This window comes from Molothrus ater, chromosome 5, assembly GCF_012460135.2.
Source record: "Molothrus ater isolate BHLD 08-10-18 breed brown headed cowbird chromosome 5, BPBGC_Mater_1.1, whole genome shotgun sequence".
In the NCBI taxonomy this organism is placed as follows: Eukaryota; Metazoa; Chordata; class Aves; order Passeriformes; family Icteridae; genus Molothrus; species Molothrus ater.
This window is the reverse complement of record NC_050482.2, coordinates 37557589-37579391: the sequence shown is the minus strand read 5'-3', so window position 1 is coordinate 37579391 and position 21803 is coordinate 37557589. Positions and strand designations below refer to the sequence as shown.

Below are 21803 nucleotides of genomic sequence, written 5' to 3'. Positions count from 1 at the left end.
TAAAAATTATTTATACTAAATATTAAGCAACAGATAAGAGAAAATAAAAATGTTAATCTTGAATTCATGTCAGTTAGGCCAAAAATATAAAACTTGACAAAACACAGATCTTGAGAGATTGGAAGAAATCTTGCCGTCCTTTCTGTAGGAGGCACAGCTGAGAATTTGACAAATGAGAAATATATTTTTTTGTGAGAGGAGGCCAGCAAATTGCAAAGCCTCAGAGGTGACAAAAAGACCAAACAGATCATCTCCAAGATCCTGCAAATGCTGGATAACCTTCCACTTCCCTCCCAGTCTACTAAGTCCACTAAAATCTTCTGAACTTGGTTTAAGGAGCAGATATATTTTCCTCTTCATACAGAAAGAAAAGAGAAGTAAATAAACATGATATCCAACCCTAGAAAAGCAGAAAGCTCCTAAGCATGGGGATACAACAAGTACTCCTATCTTGGCAGCACATGATAATGAAAAGCAAAGGAGAGTTGAGGTAGTCTACAGCTCTTGAAAATCCACTGGAGTATGACTACACATATATGTGTATATGTGTGTGTGTGTATTTGTAGATACATTTACAGACATTTGAAATAATCATAAATACAACTAAAAGTATTTATGATCAGGTAACAAGATGTACAAAAAACACTTTAGAAAGCAGCCTTTTTCTTTAGTCACTTATTTCCACAACAACAAAAGCTTCAAAATCTGATTCTAACTTAATTTCTAGCTATAAATATCTTTAGATGCTCTTGTGCATTTAAATTATTGAGAGAAAACAGTTTTAATAGTACACTTGCACATTGTCTTGATTACTCGATAGTAACTTTTCCATTGCTTGCTTTCTGCAACATTCATGCTGATAACTCTTTGTAGACAGATATTCAGCACCCTCCTCTGGATAATGACCGAATTTCAGTTCTGCTGTTAGCTTCTGTTAGCTCAGCAGTATTCACCCAAGATAATTCCAGCTTTCACAAGACAATAGAGCATTACAGGAGCTATAGTTGCACAAGATTTTTGCAGAAATAAAGACCAATTCCAACAAATAGAAATTTAAGGTTATCTATCCAATAAAGATGCCAGCAAAATACTTCTTACATGCACACTAAACAGACAGTGTCCCAGTAAAACACTTACTTTGAAAGAAACTGTACCATAGCCCAAACGCCACCATACATCAGCCCTTTAATGAGCCAAGAATCAATGTCTAGGTCTGCTATAAACCCAACCAGCCAAATAACTAGGAAAGGAGTTCCCAGCATCACCTTCTGACGGAATTCCTATATAGAAACAAACACCAGTAAGTAACTCTGTTTTCAGGAACAGATTGTATAATAAAAACAGTCATAAAAAAATTTTCAATAAAATTCAGGGGGATAAATCTTCACATAAATTTTTCTCATTTCTTGTCTTTACACACCTCCAATGAATTTGCAAGGAAAATAAACCTTCCTAAAATTATATAATCCAAATCAATAACTTTGTTTCAGAACTATCTTCTAGAGACTTTGCTGCTAATCCAGAACCAAGACAACACTAGCTCTTTTTAACAAATCCATAAGTGTATGAACTGCCACACAGCATATGACAATGTCAGTAAATTTTTATTACTCGTGTAACTGCAGTTTTTAAGCCATACAGAAGCATCTATTAATAGACAGGACCTTTTTTGTCTTACACTGCGTGGATACAACTCCTGATGAGAGCACTGAACTCTTTCCAAATAACTAAAGTACAGTGACAATGAAATGTACAAACCACTTCAGGTCAATAATCACAGCATTGTTACAGTACCACAGGGTTGAAGCCCAGACTGTAGCAGTACTTTGAGCATCTTGATGCAATGTATCTTTATTTTAAAAAAATTAAATCAGTGGTAGCAACACTTAATATCCAGCACAACATTCTGCCTGAGTGTCGATGGATACTAAGAAGAAAACATTACCTCTTTTTAGATTATCAAACAATATGTAGGAAGACAGTTCTTCAGGCTAGAGCAGTATGTTAACCCTTACACCCTCATTTATGGCCTCTTCCTATCTGCAGTATTAAACAATGCTCTGGGAAGCAAAAGGCCTCCACATTAGAGAGTCATGTATTACATTATACTGCTAAGACTGACTGCTTCTTTCATTCAACACAATAACAATAAACAATACATAACTAGAGAGGAGATCAGAGTTCAGGATACCCAAAATGCTTCTTTCCTCAGCTACCTGAGAGTCAGTTTTGGAACGTCTTGGCTAACCCAAACAATACATGACCACACAATACCTTCCTAACACTTTCTTTTAGCTAGCACAAAAACTAAAAGTAAGTGTATAGAAGCTAAGGATTTTATTTCCTCCTGCCCTAAATAAAGCACTTTTTTTCCCTTTTGCAATCACTTTAGTCATAATAAGAAGACATTCCTTAAAGCTGAAATGTGGGGAAACCACAGTCCTGAACTTCTTTTAAACAAACACACAGGTCCCCAAACCAAGAGCAGCCATAAGATTGATTTACACAAGTGTTATGCTACTACTTACCTTATCTGCTTTTAGTTTTCTCAGAAAGGATGGACTATCATACCCCTTTGCCTGCCTTGCTTCTTGTAGATGATTGATCATCCAAACGTTCTTCCTTTGTTTTGCAAGATCAAGTGGTGATTCTCCCTATCAAAAGTAAAAATGTGCGAAACATCCAATTTAAAATAAAATGCATTTGGAGCACTGAAACAGAAGACTGGCTGTTAAAACTAACACATTTTAAAGCAGTTTAGCTACATTCTGGCATACTTCTTGCTCTGCAGCTTACTTGACACCAAACATCAGTCATTCCTTTTGGTTTTTCACTCTCATAATTATACAAGTGTGCACAAGTAACATACTAAATGCATGATTCTGACGAGATGTATGTCCTGACAGTAATAATTGTTGCCTTTAGCAGAGAACAAATCTGTGCTCCACTATTCTACACACAGTCTACTAGTCTGTAAAGGAAGGACTGTGCTTCCCCCTCAGCTATTGACAGGCAGCAGAAATCAAGCAAAGAATAAGAACTTGTGACCCACTGGATCATGGAAACTCTCCCAAGTCTAAAGCCTGACTTCTTCGTTAATTCTCTGCCTTTTGGCAGACTGAAGTTACTAGTATCATGGAATGCTTCTAGGATTTTTTTTTTCACCAGCCTAATGTTCTTAAAATTCATTTCAGTTACGGAAGTCCTAGGAAGAAAACATGAAAGAATAAACTGAGTGCTCATGTCCAACTTATTTCAAAATTCTAAGCTTTTACTCTGAGCTTGTGTTTCATGTATTTTGGGTGCTAAGCCAGCAATGGCTCATGTTTTTATTTCTGTAATTTCAGAAAGGACTAACAGATGAAGCAAAAGAGAAATACAGAGTGAAAGATACAGGGACCAAAGGTGCCTACTAAACTGATTTGATTTTATTGTTTTTAAACACTTAGGAAGAGAGATAAATGAAAAAGTTATTGACTCGGTCTAAAATTATAGAGGAGGCAAGAGACAACCAATTGCAGGTACCTCCAGCTTCAGTTTTGCATTTGACTCTTCCTCTCTTCTACTGGAGTTAACTCCCCTCCTAAACAAATCATTCATGGAGGCTTGAAAAATGGCTGAATCCTCCATCGCTCGGCCCCCTCCTAAAAAAAAAGTGAGACAGGTACTAGAAACTGAAACTACCCAGAAAGGGCAATAATTACTATAGACAGAAGTGATTTCAAAGATTAAAAACTGCAGTTAGCTACCTATGTCCCATAGAAAGACAACGGGAACTGAGTGCTTAACTGTCATCTCTGCCTTTCAAATCTTGCTCCAAATCTTTAGGAGAGTAAATAGCATAGAATATAAATTATGAGGTGAAGCTTTTTGCTACTTAACAGGATCTTTCACACCTTCTGTGTGAGAAGTTTAACTAGAAAAATCAGTTAAAAAAGAATAACCTTCTGACTTGGCTTCAAAGTTATTTAGACAGATGTTTAAAAATACAGATTAAATTAATTCCATTCTCAACAGAAATGCCTGAAATCAAACTATTGGTGCCTGTTTTAACACAGGTTTAATAGCACCTTGAATTGCTAATATCTAGGAAACTCCAGAGATGCTGTTGTTTTAGTATCACCTTATATATCCAGACTGTAAAGATTACCTGTGGACAAGCAATTCCCTCTGGGAGTTGATCTCCCAAGTAAATCCTGAAGTTGTCTTGGGGTCCAGCTGAGCATCCCTTCCACTAGAGGGCCATGAGACACCTAGGAACTGCCTAGATAAAAAAATTGAGGGAGCTTTAAAGAAGTCTTTGACTATGCCTCTCATCATCTGGCCATTTTAATATTCTCCTTGTCTTTACAGGAGTAGTTGATGGCTGACTTCCTTAAAAATTTAAAAAAAAAATGTATTGGGGAACTTAATCTAATAACATACTTAAAATTGTCAGCAAGCAATAAGGCTTCAGTAATACATATTTAAAGTATTTAGATAGAAAATATAATCTGAAGAGTCATTACAACAGGGAACTGTACATGCAGACTTCCATGGACAAGCCTAAGATACACTGCATAATCAAGAAACTACATTTATTGAAGTTCAATAAATGATTCACTTACAGATTAAAAAAAAAAAAATCTTTCTTAGACCATAAGAGCTCTTTTGGGTCTCTATATCTCTCTACTAAAAAAAGGAGTTTCTGCTTGTACTTAAATAAAATTTACAACTTTTCCCCAAGTTCCCAGTGATACCCTGGCTCCCTGGGAAATCCTATTCTTGTCTACCCAAACTGTCTACTGGTCTGGCAAGAAAATTTCCTTAAGAAAAATATCAACCAAACAAAAAATCCACTCTACTTTGATTCCTGAAATACAGCTTCCAACTCTAACATTAATCTAGTTCTCAAAAACAAAAGAAGTGTCTTACTACCAAATGGAAAATATTAATTTCTTGTACAGCATAATAAAAAGAGAGTAAATAACAAAACAGGACTAACTCACTGCTTGTATCAAGCTTTGCTCTAGGACAGGAGTGCTGTTGTTCAAATACTTCACAAACTGTCATGCAAAGCAAAGAACACCTTGCTGAGATGACTGGTCCCAATTTGTTCCAAGCCTAGGCAGCCAGCAGCACGTGCCTTTCTAACACAGACTGACTAGAGCTGATAACAATAAAGTCAAAGCTCACATCTCATATTTCAGTCATGTCATCATTTGAAGAAGATGAACAGCTTTCAGCCAATGCATTTCTGTAATATCAGCTGTCTTACCACCGTTCCTGGTCAATTCCATGGGCTAGCTGAGAAAAGGAATTCACTAAATAGTGCTGCAGGAATCTGGAACTGACTGCATCAGAAAGAAGCCTTTCACAATTCCTTTTATTTCTGAGGAAGCATGAGCCAAACACTTAATTAGTTTTTGGCTCAAAGAAAACTTTTGCTGAACAGTCAAAGGAGGGGCACCAAACTGAGTTTCTATTGGTCTTTAAGAATCAACCAAATGGTTATATTTCCTGTGTACTTACTACCACCTAAATCAGCATCCATTATCAAGTCACTGGGTGGATGGCAAAACTGCCATTGCTCAAATGATTTTGATCCTCTGAAGATCCTAAAAACCTGAGAAGGCATGCAAGAAACCTAGATTTCACTGCAGTAGATAGGCAGTGGTCAGTGAAACCAGACACATATCTTCTGGCATGACTGGAAAGGTATCATGATCCAGCAGGTTCAAAAACCTATTTTTCTACTGACTGCTGCTGTCTGTCAATAAAGAAGGCAAGACCATGAACTACTTCAGGCTAGCATATACTTTTTCATATAGCCAAACACAGAAATTTTTGTTACAGATTTCATAAGAGTCCAGAAATGTAGGTACAGTGACAACTTTAGAACTCTTGTCACAGTAATCAGTCTGCCAAGACAAGTAAGGTATGACATACTGATTTTTTTCCCAACAAAAATATCTTAATTTTTTACCATAGGTGGCATAGGAAAAAAGCTTTTCAACACAAGAAGTGAGACTAGAATCATAACTCCCTCACACAACTGCACACAACTGACCTTACAGACCAGGAATAATTAAAGTAACTTCACCTCAATCCATGCAAGAGGCTAAATGATTTGTTTTAAACATATATAAAGGTGATTACTTGTAATGAGTTTTCATTCATGATTATGAACATTTCTGATATTCTGAAGTGGATGTAGTACCTAAAAAGCTGCCAGCAAAATTTGGCTGCTCCCTTAGAAAGACTATTCCATGCTCTCCAAGATAATTGATGTGTACTTTTTTTTTAATATATATTTCTATCACTTGTGGCCAAGCAAAACAGGCCCCAGCAATCTTAATCAATAGGAAATGTGGTGAAAGAACAAGTAAATTAAATTAAGTTACAGCTGTGTTTTCAAGCATAACCACTCTGCCTGTAACACTCTATTTAAGTGGAAAATACAAATATTTGAAGAGAAACTAAGTAGAGAATTCTTTTTCTAAAAGTGATTTCTTCTCTGACACCACAGATGAAACAGCTTGGGTAGCAAAATGCATCTAATTTGATATACAGAGTATCTGGAAGTAATGGACATTCCAAATCCCAAATTCCAAAGGCACACCTTCCAAGGCTGGAGAAGCTCCAAGTCTGTGGCAGAAATTCTAAGAGCTGTTTTGCTGGTCTAACATATGCTGAAGATGGGCTCTGCTAGTACAGAATCTAGATCCATAGCTAAGAAATTCTGGTAATCAGGCAAGCTAAGTTCACATGCATAAAAAGAGCCCATTTGCTTATTTGACTCTTACTGGCATTTTCAGGCCTCCCATTTGCTTACTGGCACTGGGAGACAGACTAGAGCATTTGTCAGCTCCCTGGACAGGACTGAGATGTCTCACATCTCACTCCAACAGTCACCCTAGAATTTCACTAGAAGATATTTGGTTAGGTTTCCAATTTTGCATCCAAATACACCAGTCTTCACACATACAGTCTGATTGCACACCCCATTCCCCTATATTTACACATAATCATTGTTAAATAATTTCCTTGAGCATCTTTTATGGTGCAAATCTAGTGGTTATGCATCACTCTTAGGAAAAAAATTGCCAAATGACAAATTAGTGTCATTGCTTTTGCTCATCTTCATGATCCCACTATACCCACAATAATCCCAACAATTCCAACAATACCCACCTATTCTTGAGATTTATCATAGTCTCTGTTATTTCTGCCTCAAACCACTTACAATTAAACCAGACCAAATGTTTACCTTAATATTTTGAGCATCAACATTAGCTCCAGCTTCTAACAGAAGACTAATGACTGTAGTATTTCCTGCTAGCACAGCCCAGTGCAATGCTGTGTTTTTGTGGTACTTGTCTCCCAGATTAACTGACACGTTAAATGTAAGTAGTAATCGTGTTGGATCCACACTAGAAAAGAAAATTCTTGTTAGAACTACAGATGAACTCAAATACATCACAACTTATTGTTGATGCATTCAATATCTATGAAGATCATTAATCAGGTACACTATAATAGCAAAGTGACATTTTTTGCTGCCAATTATGAATGACTCAAAATCTCTTCCCACCAAAACCAACTGCTATTCTGTTGACTTTAAAGGATCTCCCTAAGACAGCTCATTTTGGGATATCAAGAAACATTTGTTCTACAACTCTAGTTTTGTGTTTATCAGAATCTAACACTACTAACAGATTTGTAAAAATATGCACATGATTATATACTTAAACAATGAAAGTTCAAAACATGTTATGTTTCCACTTCACAATCCAGAAGATGAAACTAAAACAGGATGTGAATGCTGGCAATAGCAAGTATTGCTAAGAGCTAGTTTGTGTTCCTCCCAACAATAGATAGAGATAGGCCCTTCAAACAGGAATCTAATTCAAACATTTGTTCTTTGGAGAAGTGTTATTTTTTATCCATTTTTTCCAGTCATCACCACAGGAAGGATTAGTGAGCACCTCTTCATAGTACCCTCTCTCCTGAAAAAGTCATTGTACTGGCTTTGGCTAAAATCAAGGTAATCATCTCCACAGTAGCTCCTACTGTGCAGTGTTTTGGATTTGTGACCAAAGCAGTATTGGTGACACAGGGATGTTTTAGCTATTGCTGAGCAGTGCTTACACAGGGTCAAGGCCTTTGCAGTTCCTCATGCTGCCCCACCAGTGAGCAGGCTGGGGGTGCACAAATGTTGGATGAGGACACAGCAGGGACAACTGACCAGAGATATCCAGTATTGCATGGCAGTGTGCTCAGCAATAAAAGCTGGGGAAGAGAAGTAGGAAGCAGAAGACATTTCAGAGTTACAGCATCTGCCTTGCCAAGTAACTGTTACAGGTGAAGAGCCCTGGTGACCTGGAAATGGCTGAACTTCTGCCTACTGAAGGGAAGTAACAAATGAATTCCTTATTTTGCTTTATCTATTGAACCGTCTTTATTGCAACACATGAATTTTCTCATTTTTACCCTCCTGATTCTCCTTCTCATCCCACTTGGCAGGAGTAAAGAACTGTCTGTGTGGGGCTGAGCTACCAAGTGGGATGAATTCACAATAACCATAAATGAAGAAAGATAAAATGGCAACTGTGGAAAGAAAGAAAAAAACTTCCAAAAAACTCCCTAAACCAGTCACTACTATATGCCACTTGATTAACTCTAAGATAAAGTCAAAACTGCATGTATTACCTATGTGTTCTGTAAGCTGCCCACATTAAAGGTGTCATTCCATTTTGATCCATCATATCTACATCCTAAAAAAAGAAAAGAAAAAAAAAGTTGGTGAGGTAAGTAAGCATACTTAAGATCCAGCAGATGCAATGTTTTCAATGAGAAGCAGTGTTCTAAGACTAATCATCTGAATTGGAAGAAAAACTGGCAAGCTTTTAGCAGTCAAACAGTATTTAAAAAATGAAAACAAACATTGATGCCACCATTGCCAAAAAATAACTGTTCCAATCTATTTTGGAAACTATGAAACAGTCATACTGTGTAAGATCAGTAATTTCTAATGTACTATTAATCTTCAATATTAAAGATATATACAGGTGGTGTATTATTGCATTAAAAAGCAGAAAAAAAAATTAAAATAATGCACCAATATTTGAAAAGATACTTGATAAATTACTATAAATACCACTGTATGAATTCTACATCCTACTAAATGCTAGTTGCACCTATTTTTCCACTTGCAAAGCAATTTCCCTTAGTTCACTGAGTTCCAATAGTATTTATGTATCTGGATATCCAATTAATGAATGCCAGAGAATTTTAAGATTAAACAGCCCTTAATAAAAACAACCTCCTCAAAAATAAAACTGATCTATAATCTCTTTCCCCTCCTGCCTAGAGAAATTGGTCATTCCTAAATATTTCGAGGCAGATTAGACTCTCAAGCACATTTGGGCAGATTTCACAGACCAGCACTAACAAAATCACTGCAAGTTAAGGTAATGCAGGACATGAAGACTTTTCCTTAGAGGCAACAGAGCTATGACAACATTTCCTATACCACTTTTCTCAGTTCTTACTAGGAAAAATAGATTGGAAAGCATTTCAATGAAGTCTTCTGCTAGAGAAATTTCTGACAAAAACCCAGAAAGTGACTGATATCGCTTTCTGTCACCCCCAGAACCTCCTCTGCTCCAGAGTCTACAAAATGCCCAGCATCCTGGTATCCCTACTCACACTGCTGCTAGCCTGAGCCAGGCAGCTGTTTTCCAGAAAATCCAACTTAGCGCCTCCAAATAATTGCTTTTAAAACACCTCCAGCCTGCAGATTACTTTGTATTTCAGAGTTTTTACTCTGTTGCTTAGTTTAAAAAAAAAAGGTTATTTAAAAAACACAGTTGATGGAGGAGAAGAAGAACAGTTACTTGATTTACTTGCTCCTACTGTTTGTTCAGAGGAGTTACATGGTTTGAGATCAGGATCCAACTCTGTTTGCCACAGTACTTCTATAGGTTAGATCCTTTTGAGCCTACCAGGACTATGCAACTGCTGGCATTGCCATTAACCCCCTGTGGTTGAAATCATGAAGGAAGTTAGAAACACAGCCCAATCTCAAGTTCATTCATCCTTGAGAAGCGCAACTGGCTCACAGCTCACACTGTGTGAACAACATACTTGGAGGATTGTACACATTACTGCAACAGGAACAAGCACTCCTTCATCTTCAGATTTCGTATAGAAAAGCACCTCTTTGTGACAGTAGGAATGTGTTTAGATGTAAGTAGAACAATTCCTTCAATGATTCCACCTGACAAATCCAAACTATACTTTGCACACTAGATGACAGTCAGCTAAAAGAAAAAACCCAAACCCATCAGCTCCAGAGCATTCCCTACATGTAAGTTACCTAGGCAGGCTACAGCTACTACTCATATTAAGCTACCACGTTGGCTGAAGCAGATCCCTGTTCAAAGGAACTTTAACGAGAGGCAAAGCAGCTAAGATTCATTTGCACACTGCTGTACAGATGTAACAAAGATGATGTAGCTGTGGATAGCAGACATGTGCTCCAACAAACCTCTCATCAAAAATTCCTTGTTATTTCTCCAGATCACTACTATAAGCACAGATTGAGTGAAGCTCTGCTCCTGCTTTTTGACAAGGAGAGGGCTGAGGCAAAAAATTAAATCTTCAGCAGCTGGTTCATATTAAGAGACTGTTCTTCCATTCTGTGGTGTCCAACAGGCACTTTAACATTACTTTCTTGTTTAACTCTCAGTGACAGATCAGGGCTCATGGAGGGGTGTGCCTGTGCTGTTAGGACATGGTGCAAGCACTGCAAGAACCAAAGATTCAAACAATAACTGATGCAATGATCAAAAGTTGCATATACTGCTGCCCTTTGCATGTGGGTCAAGTGTGAATTCTGTGGACCACAACAAGCAAAATTTCCTCATGTTTCTAAAGTACAACAACTCTGGTTCTGAAGGAAAAAAAACTTTTTACATGCAAAGATAACCAGACTTAATCCTAGGACACTAATACAACATTGCACAAAAAGCTTTTAGTGAGGCAGAAGTACTGGGGAGAAAGAGCTTTCTACATGAAAAGGAGTTGCAGCAACTCTTCTGCTACTTAATACTACTTTCTGAAAGCAAGACTTGACAAGGAAGAATTCTGAAGAGATCAGAGCAGCATTAGGCTTACCAGGAGATTTAACAAGCAATGGTCAAACCAGTATTGTGATAAAATATGCACAGAAAGCATCAAGAGATCCCACTTAGAATTACTTTAAATCACACAGAAAGGAACCAGGAGTCTGATCCTCTTTAGAACCATTACTGCTTATTTCACAAAACACAGACCTTCATAGAAAAGACCCATCACATCCTTGCTCAGAATCCTATTGTCCATAAGGAAAAGATCTCTTTCACATGAACTGTTGCCCAGGGAAAGGAAAAAAGGCTTTAAAAGCATATAGTAAAGAAGATTTATCAGTAAGGCTGATGTAAGTCTGAAAATACTTCTTAATTTAGAAAAGATGTGCTAGTTGCGGACTGGAAGCAGAGATTTTGTAAGATTCCCATTAAAGCAGAGATTTTGTAAGAGTCCCATAGAACAGAGCACAGACCAACAAAGAAGACAACACACAGAACTAAACATACTCCATTCCTTCAAACAAAAGCTCTGTTCTGAATACCCTAGTCCATCAAACACAGTCAGGCATGAATCATAAGGAAGAACACAACTGGGCTTATAATTCTCTAAGTAATGTGCTCTGAGTTGGTCTAGGAAATAAAATACTTGGTTCAGTGTCTTAATGCTGGCCTGAGCTTGGTGGAGAGAAGGAGCCTCAGTGGCAACTGAGGTGACAATGCTTAGGAGCACTGCTCATGGACCACAGCACCAAAGTAACCACAGCTGCTGGCACCACACTGGCATCTCTCAACCTAGATGCCACCCACTTCTAAGTCACAGCTCAGGAGACCCTCCATAGCTCGAGACGTTATTAACATACAAAACTGTAACTCTGAAAATAAAAAACGTACTTGATGAGTAAGTGCTAGTTAAACTATGAAAGTGATAGTTGAACTATGAGTATGAAATAGTTAAACTGTGATTTTAGAAGTAGAATATTTTTTACATTATTTTACCCTACAAGCAACCTTACAGTCACTCATTATCTGTGATTAAGTTACCTCACACATGCACAGGATGAGAACACATTATTTTATCATTCATATACCACATCTGTATCCTAACTTATTCCAGGTCAATGTTTGTGTATGTAAGCTCCTGATATGCCTCTAAGCACAAGATCAAGCAGTCAAATTGTACACTGCACATTATTAAGTGCCTTCAAGCGCTTTTTCAGTTTTTCTTTCTCACATTTTTTTAAATAAAGGTCTTACCTAAACTTGAACTGTGCTACAGATTCTGTTACTTGATTTCTCATTATATTTATACCATGTACCTGTACCAGGCTTGATTTTGACCCAGGCAACCTAGTGACACAAACAACATGTTCAAATTCTGATACAGCCAGGTATCAGTCTTTCACAATTCAGTAAGAGGCATGACTAAAGAAAAAGCAACATCTATCAGCCACTGCTGCCTCTTGGCTGAGTAGTACTTGCTGGCATGAAAATGGGTTCACTTCCAATCAAAGCCAGAGTGCATCTGACCAAGAGTTCTTCCCCTTCACTCAAGCCTCAGATTGCAAATTTTACCATTGGCTGCTACAGCCTAGAAGAAAGTGAAACAGCAACACTGAAGCTGGGTTCCAGATCTGTCTCAAAAATTGACAAGGTAGCAATTAGGAACAATTCCTCAATCCACCTGTCAGTCCTCTATTCCATTATGAAAGTTGGCTTTTCTTGACCACATTCATCCACAAAGGCATGAGGATCTGAACTAACACAGCACAACAGCCTACACTGACCCTCATTTTGACATTTATTTAGCTGTCATTTGCCACACAGCTGCAAGAATTAGGTTCAGAACAAGGGCTAGCCGCCTACTCTTTGGATATAAGGGAACCTGGTCTCTGTAAAGACAAAAGGAAAATAAGTAGCAGTATATAGGGTAAGCCCACAAAACCAAAAGCAGTTCAAGTTTCCAAATCTGAATCTCAGCACCACCAGGAAGGTAGGGAAAGAAATAAAGAGAAAAAATTAATGACCTCAGTACTAATTGAAGGAAAATTTAAAAATAGAATCATGTATCTCCCATGGCTTCTAGATAAACTAAAGGTTCTGTAGTTGTGTAATGTAGCTAGAGAACAATCACTTTAGGGATTGTTATTATAATGCTATTTATATTACTAGATTTTAAACATACAAATCAATACATAATTTTTCAAGTGGAACTTTTTGAAGCACTGTGAAAAATTACTGTTAAAATTAATTTAAATTTACATCATGGAAAGAATACCAAAATCATACTTGAAAATATTTGAGAGATTTAATAAAAATCATTGTTTTAAAAGCTATTTATAAGAAGAGCTATTTTCAAACGAACAGTTTTAAATTTTAAGGCACTTTTTGTGTCTTTATGTATGTACTCATGTAAAGACATACAGCTTCTTTTCAACCTGAAGCATTTTATGTTCAAATAAACAGGACAAATCTGTATACAAACATAAAGACAAACACAGGGAGACTTCATAACCACAGTAGAATACTTTAAAGGCTATTAGTGCTTTATTAATGCTATGCTCTAAACAAATTCACACCTGTTTAATACCAGCAAGATTTTTCTAGTAACATAAAACCTACGTGCAATTATACATAATTTGAGAAGAAATTACAAAACTTGCTCCTCTAAAAACACCCTCCTCTCCAATAATTATTTCTTACAAAACAGCAGTTATACATAATAGGATCAGACTCTTCTTTTGCCTAGCTTACTCTTTATCATACACTAAGTACTGTTTTACCAAACAGATACAAACTGAATACTGCCTGGAGCAGTAGCTTGGGGTTTTTCACATGTACAGGTGTAAGCAATTTTCTGCAGCAAATCCAGTATTTGTTTTACACAGACCAAACTCACTGATTTCATATTCTACATGACTCACTGGATCATATCTCACTTGGTATTTGAAAGAATAAGCAGAATAGAGAAGTGTGAACAGCATTAGTAGGACTGTCATACAAGAGGAGGGCTTTGACTTTCCTATATGGTTTACACAGTAAATCAAATCTGTGCTTCAGGCACATGCCTATGGGTGAGTAAATCTACAAATTACAGTGCAGGGTGCATAGCAAAAACACAATCAAGATTTTGAGCAGACAGAATGACAGATGAGACATAACAGGAACAGTAATGAGTACACATTATATACACACTTTACAGATCTAGCAGTAATATAAGGGGCTAGCAAGAAGGTTTGGGGTTGTTTCATTCTCATTGAAGAATTCTACAACACTTGCTACCATTGCCATAGCTAAATTTAAAGATTAAATTAATTAGAAATAAAGAATGAGAATTTCCATACACTACATTAGGCAGGTGTGAATCAAAGCCAAAGTACTCAAATGACTTGCAGGAAATTAGTTAATAGGTGGCACATCAACACTGTAGTCTACAAAAAAGGACATGGAATTATTCTTATATTTATTCAGGCAAGTATTTTGCATCTCCTTAATGACAGGTATAAGTTTAAACTGTGTTCCTACTCTAAAATTTGTAGAATCTATTTAAATATGGTATTACTTAAAATTTACCTGTCCCTTTGCTATCAGGTAAGCAACAATCGAAGTATGTCCAAACTGGGCAGCCAAATGAATACAGCTACATCCTTCTCCATCGATTAGCGACGGATCTGCCCCATATTTCATCAGCTGTACAACCATGGATAAGTGACCCTGTCTAAATGTAACAAAACACAAAAAACAAACAACTGAATAACTATATGCAGGAAAACTATTAAAATTTGAATAATGAAAAACAACAAGTATGTTTAGCAGTTAATTACACTATCAGATTTCCCACACTTTAACTCACACTTTAAAAACAGCAACTGCCATGATCTGATTCTCCAAGTGAGTAAGCACACTCATTCATATGACAAATTCTATGCATATAGTGCACTCATCACATGCCATTTGCTTAACTGTACTGCACAGCAAAAAAAGACAGTCAACCAAAATATCAAGTTATGATTGAGAAACGTAATCTACTATGGCTTGTTACAAACCACATATGAAACCTGCTATTTTAAGAGATGTCAAACTGGCTAGATACTCTCCCTTTTTGTGGGGATTAAAAACTGTAGTAAAACAAAAGTAGGGGGAAAAAGGAAAACTGAAGGTTTACATTTCCTCCACACTATCTTAAAAGCTTATGCATCTTTTTAGCTTAATGAGCATAGGCATATCCTTCTTTTAGACACAGTGCCTAAGTGTCAGTACACCATTTCTGACATGAGCAAAAGACCTTTTCAGTTTTGAAGAAGCCACTTCAGACAATGCTTCACAGAACTCATTAGAGGTATGAATGAACACCAGGAAATTTAGTCAAGATTTTGTGCTACTAACACAGAATCACAGACTGTGTTCTGTAACAAAAAGAAATATAGGAGCTAAAATCTTTAATAGAGACTAACAAGCAAGTCCTCACACCTTTAGTAAACGTATTATTTTGATACATTAAATCTTCTAAAAGCTAATTTTCCAAGTCTCCTTTTGCCATCTACAGTTTAAAATATTAATATGGACACTGTTTCTTTCCCACCTATTTCTAGGTGGTTGTCTAAAGGAGCAGGTAATGCCTGAAGGCTGGCTTTAATTTTTCCAGCCATTTATCATGACTATCTTCTACTATACATAAGAACTCCGATTTTAAGTACATCTTTTTAAAAATCCACATATGCAATAGAACATTTCAAGGACAATGTCACACCAAACCATCCTACAACCCATCTGCAAAAGTGCCACTGAATTTCAGATGACTTGACAAAAATAAGATCTCAGAAGTAAGTTGCCTATACTTCACTTGTTTTCCTACTGTAGCAATCATCTTCCTCTATATCAGAAAAAAAATATGCTGAAAGCACTTTAAATTCAAACATATCACATTCACAGTGAGCTCAGTTATCAAAGACTGAATTAATTGTAGTAAAAAGTATTTCCATAAAACACAACAGTTTCACAAAACCATCAGTACTCCATGTTAAGCAAAAAAAGAGAGAAGAAAATTTCAGAAGATTTTTTCATACCTTGTTGCCCAGTGAAGTGGGGTAGAATTTAAATCTCCTCCAAGCTGATCAACAATAGCACCTTTTGATATATAGTACCTGGAATAGCAGAAATAGTAAACATTACTGATTGTTTTGGTTAAATTGAAAGTACACAGGTGAGCATGTCTGATGTTAGGCAAAATAGGCAGCTCGAGATCAGAGGACCAGAGCCTTTTCTTGCCTTCATATAACCTTCCTTTTTAGATGTCATGCATATACTTTCAATTTTCTTGCATTTCTGACATGGGTTGGGAAACTAGAGATGCCTCCTACAGTGTTTTAAACATTATGCTATTTCCTAATTTTATTCTAAGGTAAAACAGAACAATTGCTATATACAACGTACAGTATGTACAGTAGTACAAACTGTGCTACCAGAGAAGTATTTCATAAGCTATTCTTAAATATTATGGGGCTGTTACATTAAATAGAATTCTGAATTACTGGTAAAAGTTTACAGTGCTAGAAGACTATATTTTTTAGAGAATTTTGGCTAAATAGTTAAATTATATGCTGTTAGACTTGCAGCTTATATCATCACTAGAATAACCCCGCTGTGTGGGATCTCAGCACATCGTTCCCGATGTCCAGAGATGCCAGGAGAACCCTTGGGGGTCTCGAAAATCCTGGAATGTTGCCAGGAGTGTTTGGTGGCTTGATTTTGATCCATACACAGAAGTAACAAGAGTTTGAGGACAAGAGAATCACTTTAGAGTGAAGGGTGTAAAAGGGACACATTTAGAGGGTGAAATATAGACTTTAAGGTTTTTGGTACAGGGGGGTTATGGAGACAAGATGGAGGGATCAGGGTGTGTCTCGTCCTTCTTCTTTCTTCTTCTTGTCCTCCATCTCCTGTGGTGATGTTGGCACTTGGGGATTGGTTTATGGTAAAGGTGCACTTGCTAACATGGGTGAAAAGCATTGGAAAATAAAGGTAAATATTATGTACGTAGATATTAGTATAAAAGGACATGACAGCCCCATGGGTGGTCAGAGAGTGCCTGTGACTGCTTGCAGATCAGACCTCTGTTGGGCAGACAGAAAATTTTGTAGATAAGAAACAATAAACAATCTGAAGATCGAAAAGCTGAAGAGTCCAGACTCGTCCTTTAAAACGCGTGCCACCCAAGAACCACACTACCCGTGTCGGGGCAGAGACAGACAGCCGAACCCGACACCGCTGAAGTCATAGATCCCAGAGAATACACTTAAGTTACACATTTAGTGAAGGACTGAGATTTTTACATACTTTTCAATTATTATAATCAAAGGACAAAAATCATCTGAGTATTTAAAAAGTATTTCTAAATGATGGGATAGACATTATTTTCCCCTCAAAAACATTTATAAAAAGATGATCTATCTGTAAGAACAAAAGAAGTTACCTATTTTTAACTGCAACAATTCATATTCACAGTCATTTGTAATATTTCTGTGAATGGCTGTCATTGCTGTTTTATCTGGAACACTAAACTAGCAAGATTACTTTTCCTTTGTAGAAGGAAATGCATGCTTTATAAAGAAATTACTGTTTCCAAATCCAGGCCTTCCCAGAAGTCTTCCAGTTTTTCATTCATCACTGTCTAACCTTTGTCTATACCTAGCTATAGATTTGTGTTTGCACATTTCCAGTGCATGTGCCTACAGACTTTTCACTTTGAAAATACCTGTCAGGTATATATGAACACTGCTCTCCCACCCACACGAGCTGTCCTTCAAATCCTCAGCATTGAATTTCTGCCATCTCAAACTCTGCTAAGTGTTTCAAGACATGGCAAGAAGAAGGGCAACAAAGAGAAAATCTTGAAAAACATTAGTCTTAAGTAACTACCTTCATTTTCTAGAGTGCTTATTGATTCAGAGAATGAAATTTCAAAAACAGCCCTTTTAGGAACCTTTAGGAACAGCAACTGAAAAATGCACATCAGACTGAACACATCTAAAGTTTTTATACAGTTGCTTTAGAGTCATCAGACACAATTAAGTACTTCAATAGATTTGCCGAAGTAAAATAAAAACATTGTGAAAGACAAGATCTGCTCTGATTGCTGGAGGACAGTCCACTCCACTGGCCTCCAACACTAAAAGAACAAAACTTTGACATCTTTCTGCAGAAGTTTTTTTTATTTCTCCATGAGAAAAACCAGAGATTTTGTGAAAGTCTTTGTCCCACCTAGGTGAAAACACAAAGCACATTATATGGTAAAGAAACAAAGAAATTTTGTTACAGTGAAGTATCAGCTACTAACTGAAGAGCTATTTATTCCCCCTTGGGAAGGAGCTCCAAAGGAAATCTTGTCTAGATAAAAAGACGGCACAGAGAAATTCACAGTCAAAGCTTGGATTGGATTCATCTCTCTGATGTGACAGCCACTCATGGGGAGGTGAACACTAAACAGATTGTCTTCATTCAAACACTGGGCCTTGCAGAAGTGCAGAATACGTTCAGGTTCTACTGACAGCAGAACTGCTTACTGGTTAGTAGGTTTTATTTAGAAGGAAGAACTTGCAGTTTGACAACTGGGAAAAGACAAGGCGACAATCTCCTGCCAGATGGTGCATTGAAATAACATTTTATGTTTCTTTAAGGGTGTTTTGAGACTTGGTTGAAATTTATCACTGCATTTCGGTTTCAGTATACAAAAATGGTAAGATTTTTCTGCAAAACCAGACTGAGAACTTAGTCTATTTGTCTAAGCAGATCTTGCAGAAGGAAATTTGTGCTAGGTGAGAAGGTCTCTGAAGAAAGAAAGAACAGGGCAATCCCACTCTCAGTGAGTCATCTAAGCTTCCAATAGAAGATGCCAGGCATGCAGTTCTATTTAAGCAAACTACTTACACTCAAAGCAAGCAGATCTCATAAGAGGTCGCCTTAAGAAGAAAATACTTCCACTGATCTCCACATTAGGATCACTAAGTCTTTGGCAGGCATTTGAAAACCACCTCAGCATTGCACTGAGGAATCAAAGTGCATGCAGTCACTGTTATTAGAAGAAGGAAAAGTAGAAAAGAAATCCTTGTCTGGAGAAAGTTCCCCAGGGGATGGGGAACTACGTAGGAAGTAAGTAACTGTAGAGACATAATGCCATTTTTTTGCATTTTTACAAAGTTGAATTGAAGAGATATCAATAGATCAGTGCAATTATGAAAACAGAATGGTGTTCTAGACACTCATCCCTGATTCTACAGAAATAGGAAAAAGTTCTGTAGTTTTTCTTATCAATGAGTTTCACTGTTATGTACACTGAATCTCAAGTCTCAAAATAGATGGGATGAAGAAATACTAAAAATAAGAGAAGTCTAATTCCAAGCCTGCACTCCTGACAGACAAGCTGCTAGGGTACTTCACTGGAAAGAACTTACATAGTCAACACTCACTAAACAAGACACTGAGATCTAGTATCACAAGAGTAAACAACTTTATCTCTGCAGTACCAAGCTTAATAGCCAACATATTTAATGAAATTATCCACTGCACATAATGGGGAAATTGCGAACACTTGGGGAAAGATGTGGTAGGCTTGAACAAATAGAAAAACCACTAAATAGTTTAATTCTGAGGAAATAAAATAAACTAGTGCCTTGCAAAAAGAGAATGGGAGAGCATAAAATAAGGCAAGTGATACAAAAAAAATTAAATCAAGATCCTCTAAAGACAGAGGAATCTGAACTGCAAGAACTGCATCAAGAGAAGGGAATTTTAGATACAGTTAGACACACCAGTAGTTACATGCACGCTAGTAAACAGTGGGAAGAAAATGCAATGCTGTATGTCACAGTGGTAGAGATGCATTAATGGACAAGACCTTTGACATACTGTCAAGGAAAAAAGGACATATTAAACACATTAAATTTAAAGACATTCAAATCAACATTTTTAAGGACATAATTAATTTTAAACTTAAAGTCTAATACATACTTCACCAGATCTATTCTGTTGTTGATTGCTGCCCAGTGGAGAAGCGTTACGTTTTCTTTGTCTGGCTGTCGAACATCATAACCAGCTTCCACCAACTCTCTGCATCGTTCATAAATTCCATACCTTGAAAATAAAATAAGATTTGTCAAAATGCTTACCTTAGATTAAAATGCATTCAGCAAACACCATACTTTCGGTCACAATACAAAATCTTCAACAGAAGAGAAATGAAGAAGAAACTTTACTTTCTTTTTCTAAATGATTACAAATACCTTGCAACAAGAAGCTTCCAATGGCAAAAACAACTTTAATCAAATCAAGGTATTACACAAAACTTTTGTCTACAGAAAACTGTACTGCAGAGCAAGGCAAAATATCTACTAGTAGTATACTAAATTTAAGTAACTGTTCACTTTCCAGGGACTCCACTACATTTGCTTCTCCCACTTCGGTTCTCCTTCCTTTCCAGCTCTTGAAGAGCAAATGAAACTTAGTTAGCTGATTTGACAGTATCTTCCTAAAATTCAGAAGATAAGATCATCAAGCCAATTACAAACACAAGCAGCTCAAGTTCTCCTCATTCTTCTTCTCAAAACAACAAATACCCATCTTTCTGATACAAGTTAGTATAATTTTCTTTTTAGGGCACTTTGAAATTCTGTACATTAATGCGAAATTTATTCTTCTATTGAAGAAAATAAATATTCTAAATAGAATAGAATATTTATTTATATTTATAGAATAAGTATTCTATAAATAAATAGAATACATCACATTAAATGTGATGTACTGCTTTCTGAAAAAAAATCTGCACATATCTGAAATTTGAAACAAATCAGGAAGCATAAACATCACTTAAGCATTCAATGGAGGAGTAACTCCAACATTAAATAATTTTTGCCTTGATGTATACACTCTTTTACCACCTATTTTCAGGGTCAAAAATGTAATGCAGAAAAGTAAGTAAAGATTACATTTCAAAAATCTGTACATCCCATAGGGATTGCTCAAGTCTCAATGAGGAGAATGTGGGAATATCTTGAAATCAAGGTCAAGGTCTTGTGATATCTAACTTCTGCTAAAACAGAATTTTAACAGCCTCTCAAAGTTGGGACTTAAGTTTCTCATATGCTGCTTCTATGTTCTACTTTCTGCAGAACAAACAGCCTTAGAAAAGGCTCCTCTGTTCCACTTGATCAGCTTGCATAACTGATGCAGAGACCCTTCCTAGGGTAGTTACCATTCTTACTTTTTCTTTCATATATTTGAATGTAACCTCAATCTGGACGGTACTCCCATAACGAATGATCAAATGACTCATGCCAACAAAACTCAGGAACGCTTTCTAAGCCTATCACAGATTTCAAGCTGAGAAATTAGTTGGACACTATTAAAAAAGTACTAGACATAACAGCCAACTAAGATTGTGTTGTTTTCAATTTCTTAGGAAGCCTGCATGAGAAACTATGAAAAATGTTGGAAATTGTTGTCATACTTATTATCTTTTCAAACATTACAAGAGATCAGCACACAGACTACTGCATGCACTATATACCAACTGAGAACATGCTGATAAAATGTGGTCCTCCAGACTAAGTAAAAAAGCAGCAGCCATGAACAATTTTAACAAGAAAGCTTTTTTCATTAATGCACTGAGGCAGGTGGAAAGAAGACGTTTGGGTTACGATG

At 36.7% G+C, this 21803-nt stretch overlaps 1 protein-coding gene across 1 annotated transcript in view; it reads right to left on the bottom strand.

Moving 5' to 3' along the window:
* The window catches only part of ZDHHC17 (zinc finger DHHC-type palmitoyltransferase 17), a 66442-nt gene that overhangs the window by 20973 nt on the left and 23666 nt on the right, over window positions 1-21803 (bottom strand). The window contains exons 3-9 of the mRNA XM_036400735.2: window positions 20115-20237; window positions 16175-16252; window positions 14682-14826; window positions 8692-8756; window positions 7250-7412; window positions 2529-2654; window positions 1138-1280 (exon numbers count right to left, since the gene is read on the bottom strand). Of these exons, the coding sequence (XP_036256628.1) occupies window positions 1138-1280; window positions 2529-2654; window positions 7250-7412; window positions 8692-8756; window positions 14682-14826; window positions 16175-16252; window positions 20115-20237 (843 nt within the window). The remainder of the gene's footprint in view (window positions 1-1137; window positions 1281-2528; window positions 2655-7249; window positions 7413-8691; window positions 8757-14681; window positions 14827-16174; window positions 16253-20114; window positions 20238-21803) is intronic.